Below are 10,000 nucleotides of genomic sequence, written 5' to 3'. Positions count from 1 at the left end.
TACCAGCAAGTGCGTCTGGTGCAGCTCTGCCGTCAGCATGCAAACACTAGCCAGCCCCCAGGGTCTCCCCCAGACTCAAAGGGAGGGGGTGCTGCTGAGGCCCCCCCCACCCAGCCTGCTTCAGCCACAGCTCGCCTGAAAGAGGCAGTCATTAAAGGTACAGTAGTTTAAGGTTACTAGAATGCTCATAAGTAATGTTAGGGATTAAGTATTTGTGCTAATGTATACATCTCTACAGAACTCCCTCTCTCTTCCTAGTAATGCCTCGCAAGAAGGTGAAGTTTGACACCTCACACCCCTCCACGGAACGCAATTTCATCACAGCTGTGCGTGCAATGGCTGAGTTCCTCCTAAAGCCCTCGGACTTGGAGAATCTCCGCAAAACCAAGAGAAGATCGCCATTTGAAAACGAGCCACCCATAACTGTCTATTGGAGGAAGGATGTTGAGGAAAAGTGAGTGGTTTGTCTTCCATTTGTGAGTTGTTTCTTCTTTGTTTTGCCTTCATTTAGAACTGAAGATTTTGGAGACAAAATGTTTATTATAGATTATCCCTAGAGAAATTGTTGATTCTCATTGATATCTCTTTCAGCATTTGTCATTATAAATTCTAAATTCTGCTGTAATTTTTTTGCTGTTTAATTTGAGGCAGGCAGGCAGGCATGCAAGCAGGAGAGTGCACTATTAGATATAGGATTTTACTTCTGTTTTGCTTTGTTTGATTCAGCGATTGCATTGTTGGAGGATTAAGCATTAAGTCTGTCATTTTAGAGATTCTCCACCAAGTTTTTCCTATCAATTTCAGAGCAATACAAGTGTGGGGAAGCATAGAATCCTTAGAGAAAGAAAAGATGAAGAGAGAGAAGGAAGTAAAGCAGTATAAAGAGAGTAAGTCTCATTGTTTATCGTTTATTTACTCATTTTAAGGAAAAGACTTGCTAGTATCGTTCAATCATAGGATATGCATGACGTTCCCATGGGGCAGGAAACCAAAGCAAAATTCTATCTCCTAAGGTGAAATGCTGGGTGTAAGTGGCGAATTTCCACACAAACAGTTTATCAACTTGTGGGAGATTACACTGTTACGTTACACTGTGTCCCGTCTTGAGTTAGTTTTACCATTTGGTTAGGCTGAACCTTTTCTGATATGCAGTCTAAAACCCTCATGATTTTGCTTGCTTTTCGAGTAGGAAAGGCTTCAGTGTGACCATAATATTTTTTGAGAATTGTAGATTGATTTATATGTGAAGCAGATTGCTGATAGATCTGGTTATCTTTTGACTTATCAAGAGGTAAGATTTGTATTCACACATTAAGATTTTTTGGTAGAGACAAGTTCAGCATCTTGATTAGATTGTTGGTTGTTGATTTAAGTGTATCTAAAGATATTCTTAATGTTATGGGATGATTTAAGTAATTCAAAGAAAAGTAGATTGGATATTCAAAAAAAAAAAAAAAAAAAAAAAAAAAAAAAAAAAAAAAAAAAAAAAATATATATATATATATATATATATATATATATATATATATATATATATATATATATATATATATATATATATATATATATATATATACACACACACACACACACATATATATATATATATATATATATATATATATATATATATATATATATATATATATATATATATGATTTAAATTTATTAGTAAGTCCTTCATCACTAATTTGTTTCATAAATGTACCTTCTTCAGGGTACACATTTATTATTCCACTAATGTCTGTAATATTTTCTTTCCTTCTGTTGTTTGGCTCAGTGGATGTATTTAATGTGAAAAAGGCTATGAAGAAGGTTTACATTTTAAGGAAAGCCTTGAAGAAGATAAAGAATCGAGGTACTTAAGATCTCTTCATTTCTTGAGACATAAATCTTGCCGGGGGTGGTCTCTCTTTCAACCGGGAAATTTGCTCTTTTTTCCTAAATTGCTGTCAACCCTAAATTTTTTCACGTGGAAAAGATAGATGGATTCTTTTTTAATTATGTGCCTTTAGTGCTCAGCATCTGCCACTTCTGTTTGGCAGTAAGGCCTGATGCATTTGCACACTTGAGCAGTTAAATGTAGAATGCAAATGGTTTATGCTAATGAACTGTCCAATTGGGATTACTGAGTTGGCCCATTTGCTAATGCTTTGGTGCTGTGGTTCCTAAGGCAAGCCAAAGAGAGAGTGCCCCTTTGCTTAGCACTTCGGAAATGTGTCAAAAAAGTATTTCCAGTAACTGCTTTGAGTAATTAGTTACTTAGAGTAATTGCTTGCTTATCTTGCACTTGATTTTGATTTTCTATATTTGAACATATAATAACATCATAAACATTCAGAGTGATAGTATGCCAGAGGAAACTATAGGTTGCTATGTTATCCATAGAAGGAGATATATTTATTACAAGCCATTGAGGGCAAAGTTGATCTCGTTGAGGACGTAGGGGACATGTCCGTAGAGGAACACGCGTATGAAGCTGCAGGATAACCAGAGTATGAATAGCTTTTTTCTGGCCTGACTTTAACATCAGCATTAGTCACAGTTGAGTTGGCTGAGAGTGGCTGCCTGGAAGCAAAAATGGGACCTTAACCCATATACATAGGATATCATAGTTTAATGAGTGAAGGCCTAATGAGTTACCAATAAAAAAAAAAATTGGTAGGAACAATAGAAAGAAGGATTTTGGAAAGTGATAGGATAGTTGATAATAGGATAGTTAACTTGGCATATGAGACAGATATCTTGAAGATGATCAGGAACTATATTATGTACTTTTAGAGTCTTTGAAAATTGACATAGCAGAATCTGAAGTGTAGGTATATGCACTAGAGGAGATATGAAGATTCAAGTGATACATAGGAAGAAAAGGGTTGACCCAGTTAGCACAGGTGGCCAGACTGCAATCCCATGCCCACTGTAATAAAAGTTCATTTATTTTCTTTACACATAGATGGTTCTTACAAGTGCTTAGTCACCGAGGAGTCAGTTATTTGTGTTACTTATCTCACCTGTTTTACCCTTTCCTGTGATTTTTTGAAAGCTTCATTGCTGTTATTTTTTTGTCTTTATTAATATTTCGATAACAATTTAATAATCATAATGTCAAGAAGAAGAATGACATTGTCAGTCTTCAAGTACTTGGAAGAAAAACACGTTTTCCTGCAAATTCAAGGAATGGAGAAATCAGGCTTTGGTCACTAGAGCCTACTGAGAGCCTCCTTGGTGGCTGAGCACACGTGGAGCCAGCTGTGTGTAACAGAATTCACACAAATCTGCAGGGGACAGTAGATAAACTCACAGGCATTGGGTTAAGAGGCACAGAGATATGTAGAGCTTTGAAAAGTAGAGGAACTTTAGGGCAGATGGGAAAATTGTTGAGAGTTATTGTACATGTGCACATGGACCAAGTGACACAGTGCCCAAACATCCAAACACACACACACACACACACACACACACACACACACACACACACACACACACACACACACACACACACACACACACACACACACACACACACACACTCTCTCTCTCTCTCTCTCTCTCTCTTCTCTCTTTCTCTTCCTCTTCTCTCCTTCTCTCTTTCTCTTCCTCTTCTCTCCTTCTCTCTTCCTCTCCTCTCTTCTCTCTCTCTCTCCTCTCTCTCTCTCTCTCTCTCTCTCTCTCTCTCTCTCTCTCTCTCTCTCTCTCTCTCTCTCTCTCTCTCTCTCTCTCTCTCTCTCTTTTATTTACTCAACTGATCATTCGCTCACAGAAAGACAGATTGTAATGTGACTGTAGACCATTTTGATAGTCTAAGCTGTATTTTTTTTATTTGTTTTATATATTTATTATTATTTTTTTTCAATGTGTAAGTTATTACTATTATCTTTTGCATGCATGAGTTTAAATATAGCTGTTATATTCCAGTTTTTCCTTGTTTTAGATAGGAATTAATCTCTCTAGTCTCTTTCTCTTTTTCTATAAATATCTGGAAAGGTTCCAGATTTTTGAGCTTGATTGGCATGATTATCACTCTCTCTCTTTCTCTCTCTCTTTCTGTCTGTTTTTCTGTCTCCCTCTCCCTTCCTTCCTTCCTTTTCTTTCTTTCTTCCTTCCTTCCTTCCTTCCTTCCTTCCTTCCTTCCTTTCATCCTTGAGGTGCACTAGTAAGAAGTTAGAATGAGGCTGGTTATAAAATTGTCACTGCCAGCTGAAAACCTGCAAATTGCCATTTACAGGGAATCTGGTCAAGGGGAGAATTTTTTAACCAGTTTTTTTGTTTTGTGTGTTTGTTGCTCTCCTTTGTGTATATTTTTGTCTTTGTCTCCTTGTTCTTTCTTTTATTTTGATCGATTATTTTTTTCTGTCCTATGCGTTTGCTCATTTTATTGTTGTTATTATTGTTATAGGTATATTTTATTCACCGAATTGGCTTTTAATTCTGATTTTCTCAGAAACAGAAAAATTAAGGGAAAAGATGTAAAATTCAAAGGTAATGAGAAAGCCCCCCCTCCCTCCATTAAAAAAAAATAAAGGGAACAAATGAAATTGTATTTCAAAATTTCCGCGAACCAGCCATCCGTTCAGCCAAGAATGAACAAACAAATAGATTTTAAAAAACTAGCTGATGCAAAAACGCTCTCTTCCTCTCTCTCGCCCCCTAGACATCTTCAACGTGAAGAGGATCATGAAGGAATACCGGCGCGACCAGAGGAGCATCCCTGAACCCCTCACGCACGAGGCCAATGGCAAGGATATTTCGGGCAATGTGGTGTGGACAGCAGTTGCCATGTAAGGATTGTAGTTTTTTCAGAAGTGATTTGAGGATTCTGTCTTGTGTCCTCTCTTTCTCTTGCAGTTTTCTCTCTCCTTTTTTTTTTTTCTCTCTAATTACTACTACTCTTGCTCTTTTCACATTCTCCCTTTCCGTCTCCCTCTCCTCACAACATTCACAGACCCGCTAACACGTTCTTATCCTGACAGCAATGGAGCCAACCTTGTGATGAAGCTGGGTGCCTGGGCCTTCACAGGGTCCCACAGTCTCTTTGCCGAGGCCTTGCACTCCCTGGCTGACGTCACCAACCAGCTGATCCTCGCTTATGGCATCCACAAGTCCAAGCAGGTGAGTAAGGAGTGTTTCTTGTGTGTGAGAAAGGAGTTTGTTACATATAATGGACAGTGTATGATGTGTAACTATATACTTTTTTTGATGTGGTGTTTTAAATCAGCAATGCTCTACAAGATTTTGAATTTTCAACTTTATCTCAGAAGTGAGAATTGTTGTTGATTTCTTGATGCAGGACAGTACTAAAGTCTCTCTCTCTCTCTCTCTCTCTCTCTCTCTCTCTCTTTTTTTTTTTTTTTTTTTTTTTTTTTTTTTTTTTTTTTTTTTTTTTTTTTTTTTTTTTTGAGTAGAGATAGCTTGGCATGTATTCACAGAATTTTAGTAGTTAATGAAGTATTTGTTATATATTTTGAGAAACATATTGGCAAACTAAAATAGATAATAGACTAGGAATAGATCTCCAAGAACCTGTTGAAACTAAGTTGTGGAATGATCTAATTTCATGTTTTATAAAGTGCCAGCACTCAAAGTCATTGTTCACTCATTGGCTAATATAGACAAAGTTGATATTTTATCTGCTTGGTTTTAAAATGGCCTTATGTATGGATTTTAAACATTATATCTTGACTTAAATGCTGGGATAGATAGTAAATTATGTTCTTTGTAGATTACCCATATGGACTATTTTTATTTAGTTTTTTTAAACATTATTAGAAAACAAATGAAATTTAAAGTCCTGTGTTAAACAGTGTGAAGTGCATAAAGTAATGAAATTGAACCCTTTTTCTCTCCACAGAAAGAAGCTAAACTATTAGCTTCTATTCTTATATTTCATAACAACTTTGGGTAGGCCAGTATAGAAATTGAAAAAAAAAAAAAAAAAAAAAAAAAAAAAAAAAAAAAAAAAAAAAAAAAAAAAATATATATATATATATATATATATATATATATATATATATATATATATATATATATATATATATATATATCTGGAGGAATACATTGTTCTATCAACAGATATCCAAATATTCATTCTTACTACAATTCTGTCATACTAATATTCCCTGCATCAGCGGGCTGACGTGATACACCCCTACGGCTACACAACCATGAGGTATGTGTCTTCGCTGATCTCTGGTGCGATGATCTTCTGCGTTGGGGCCGGCCTCTCCTTCCAGCATGGCATATCTGGACTCATGGCACCCTCTGAGGTACATACAGCCCTCTTTTCTGTTTGTAGTTGCAGTTGGTTTAAGTCTTGTTTATTATTGTGACATGTGTTTGGCTCATGGTCCTTATTACTTATAGATTCAGTATTTTGGTTCATTATTTCTGGTCCTTTTTTGTGTTATTGTCATTTATGATGTCTTGCAGGTGTTGCCCCTTTATTGGGCTTTCTACATCCTAGGAGGCTCTCTTATTACAGAAGGAGGAACCCTTCTCATGGCAGCTCATGCCATCAGGAAAGGGGCTCAGCATCAGCAGATGTCCTTCACTGAGTATGGTGCGTCAATTCTGTTTATTTATTAACTATTTATTAAGTTTATTGAATAGTTTTTTTTTTTTTTTTTTCCTTTGTTACTATTGACTGGCAGAAATAATGGGACACTAACCCTTTTTTAAGATTGAATGGTAGAACAAGATTTCATCTTTTAGTCTTTTTGACCTCAAAGCTTTTGGTTTCACCTTTCTCATAGTTCTATATATTTTTTGTCAGTATATCAACACAGCGTTGTGTCTTTGCCATTTTTCTAAGCCTCCTCCTCCTCTCTCAACCCCCTCCTACTGCAGTCCTGCGCAGCCAAGACCCAAGTGTAAACGTTGTCCTTTTGGAGGACATGGCAGCAGTAATTGGGGTCTCCGTAGCGATGGCATGCATGGGCCTCACGTCAATCACTGGCTCACACATCCCTGACGCCATTGGGTCATGCCTCATTGGGGGCATCTTGGCCGGGGTCTCGGGATTCATAATCTACACCAATTCAGCTGCGTTGGTTGGGAAGTAAGTGGGGAGGACCAATTTCTGGTTCACTATATTCTTTGGTTCCTTTGTTCAGATTGTTTTATAGTATTTCTCTTTAAGAAATTTATTTCATTATGTAGTGGTATTTACTTTTGGAAAGCTTTAGAATTTGATAAAATGACTGTACGTAGTATTCGTCTTACAGAATTTAGTGGAGCTATTAACCCCTTTAGATCCAGTTGCGTCATGGCAATCACATGACCAAAAATCCGGCTTACATGAGCAGCTGCTCTGCTGGGTGCGGCCTGTAGGCCAGGCGCATGTGAACATGTGCGTGTGGTGACAAGAAGACTCTGTGCCTCCTATTTGGTAATAGAAATAAAAATACATAACACTTTTTTTTTTTTTTTTTTTTTTACCCATTGCCAACGGGTGGCATGTACGTACATGCCATGGCATGGCGGGACCATCTGCCGGGGGCACGTACGCACATGCCATAGAGTATGCATGGACATGCCATGAGTTTTTTTTTGTTACAATCACGGCAAAAGATTATTTTTTTGCCAGTGAAAGTGTGATTAAGTCGGTTCTAACACTTTCTCATTTTTACCATGCAACAAACAAAAAAAATGCAACAAACAGACAATTTCAACTCCATGATGCCACACACTGCTTATTTTATTCGGACTATAGACCGAACAATGATCAACTATGGAGTCTATATAACAACAAAAATGCCCTTTAGTCTCGATTTATCAGGAAGTTTGGCAAGTAGAGACTGTAAAAAATAATGAAAATTGAAAATACAACATATCTTCGTAGTATTACGAAGAAACGGCATGGGATGCTGGTATTTGGCATGTGTGGTTGCGCATGCTCGGGCGACGATATAAGCCCCCGGCAGCGAGGCCCAGGCCACTATGAATGCTACCTGTCAATTATGGGTTAATATTCAATTTTCTGTAATACAAACTGCATCATTGGTCATGGCAGCAGGAATACGATGCTGAGCATGGAAATGGTGCCCTCCATGGAGCTGGTGCTCTTCTAGTCACTGCTCACAGACATTACATTCCAGACTCGTACATCTATAGGAATAAAACAAAATCACCAAATGAGTCTAATATACCTTCCAAGAGGTTTGTGCACTTGTGGCGAGTCTTTCCCATCACCCTGGCCTCCAGCCGAAAAGCTCATGACAGTAGGTTCGTGTCACCCGGCCTATAGCCAGATTTTTTCGTGACATGTTCACGTCATCCACCCCTCAAGCCAATTTTTTCATGACATGGTGGTCACATCACCTGGATCAAAGGGGTTAATGCATCCCAGACTTTGTAAGTGCATCAGCAACACGTATCAAAAGAACCAAACCAAACAGTAGCCTCGATTCTTTACCAAATTACACCAATCACCCATTTGCCCTCATTTTATAGGTCCATCCCCCAGTATCGGCTGGAGAAGATCAATGATGAGCTGGAGCGTGATGTGCTGATCCGTGCCATCTACGACGTCAAGGGCATTGACATGGGGACGGGGTTGGTCCGCTACAAAGCTGAGGTGGACTTCGACGGCAGGGAACTCACACGTGGATACCTCGACAAGCAAGATTTAGATGCCATTATGAAGGTAGGATCCAGGGCTTGGATCTGCTATAGATAAAAAATTTGGGGTTAGATGATAAATCAGGTATATGAGCGTTATATGATAGATTATGTTGGATGCCGGGGTGAAAGAAAACAAAATAGAAGTGGTTCTTGGTGATCCAGAAGTTGAGTTTATTTTACTTAAACTCCTTTTATAGTTAAGGATGTTCATAACTCACTGTTAAATATGGGTAGAAGACATTTCACAAAACCATTTTTTTCTCTTGTCCTTTCAGGAAATACAGGCCATAAAAACGGTCGACGAGGTGGAAGCCTTCATGTTAAAGCACGGTGAAAACATCGTGGACAGTCTGGGAGCGGAAGTTGATAGAATAGAGAAAACACTGAAGGTAAAGTGGAAGTTTAGTCACTTACTTTTTAGTTTTTCTTCATGTGCAGTTTATTCTTCCCGATCCTTTTTCACTTCTAGGTGAACTCTGTATTGTCATCTTCTTTCACTTTCTCTTCTTTGTGTGCTTCCTTTTTTACTTCCATTTACATCTGCTTTTCCTCCTTGAATATGTTATAGTATTTGTAATTCGTTTGAAGTCATATTTTGTTCAGTGTAACTATATTCATTTAGCAGGTTGTTCATTATGAATGAGAGGTAGCTCTGCTATTTATTTATTTATTTATTTATTTTTTATCTATTATTATTTTTTTTTTCTTAAAGACTTTTTTCCTCAACAGAAAGCGCATCCTGAGATTCGTCACTGTGATTTAGAAATCCTGTAAGTAACGCCAGATTTCATCTGTGATCTTCAGCTTTAAGTCTTTGTGCTTCGGTAATACAGTGTAAGTTTTTCTTAGGAACGCAATGCAAGCACTACATCTGGGTATTGTGCATATAGTTTTGGCGTCTTCCTGTCGGAAGGAGGAGGCAGCACATTATTATCTTGCATCATTCTGACAGCTGTGAAGTTCTGCATCCATGCCAGTAATACAGATAGATGTATGAGTGTATATGTATTCCATTTTTGGTGTGTTATTTCACCCTCGTCCCACACTAAGAATCATTGTTTCTGTGACTGGAAAGCCTCCTTTTTCTTTTGTATTCTCTGAAGATGAATTGTTATTAATGGAAATGTGTCTCACAACAGATGAGGAGATTGTATACAATTTGTATAATAACTTGTATATGTATTTATAAGATACAGAAGTAAGCAGAACACTGATCACCTGTTTTTCTTTTCTCTGTTATTCTTCAACACTGCTATTAGAGGCAGTATTCTTCATATATACACATTTTAAGCTTGATCATGTTATCCACACATATATGTTTTCTTTTGACCAGTTGTTCATCAGCAAAATTATCGATAGATCCATTATAATACGTCTAGA

General features: G+C 37.5%; 1 protein-coding gene across 4 annotated transcripts in view; it reads left to right on the top strand.

The window, feature by feature from the left end:
• LOC119581201 (zinc transporter 9-like) overlaps window positions 1-10,000 on the top strand; it is a 15,747-nt gene that overhangs the window by 4,905 nt on the left and 842 nt on the right. For 2 of the 4 annotated variants that reach the window (XM_037929596.1, XM_037929597.1), the window contains exons 3-14: window positions 1-157; window positions 259-454; window positions 805-887; window positions 1,782-1,859; window positions 4,653-4,779; window positions 4,972-5,110; window positions 6,127-6,264; window positions 6,428-6,557; window positions 6,845-7,055; window positions 8,450-8,642; window positions 8,896-9,009; window positions 9,350-10,000. The exon at window positions 1-157 is cut by the window's left edge and continues 56 nt beyond it; the exon at window positions 9,350-10,000 is cut by the window's right edge and continues 842 nt beyond it. In XM_037929596.1, the coding sequence (XP_037785524.1) occupies window positions 1-157; window positions 259-454; window positions 805-887; window positions 1,782-1,859; window positions 4,653-4,779; window positions 4,972-5,110; window positions 6,127-6,264; window positions 6,428-6,557; window positions 6,845-7,055; window positions 8,450-8,642; window positions 8,896-9,009; window positions 9,350-9,394 (1,611 nt within the window). In that variant the 3' untranslated portion in view covers window positions 9,395-10,000. The remainder of the gene's footprint in view (window positions 158-258; window positions 455-804; window positions 888-1,781; window positions 1,860-4,652; window positions 4,780-4,971; window positions 5,111-6,126; window positions 6,265-6,427; window positions 6,558-6,844; window positions 7,056-8,449; window positions 8,643-8,895; window positions 9,010-9,349) is intronic. The other 2 variants (XM_037929598.1, XM_037929599.1) reach the window with 1 other exon arrangement.

Source organism: Penaeus monodon, chromosome 14 (assembly GCF_015228065.2).
Source record: "Penaeus monodon isolate SGIC_2016 chromosome 14, NSTDA_Pmon_1, whole genome shotgun sequence".
NCBI lineage: Eukaryota > Metazoa > Arthropoda > Malacostraca > Decapoda > Penaeidae > Penaeus > Penaeus monodon.
This window is presented reverse-complemented; position numbering and strand designations above follow the sequence as displayed.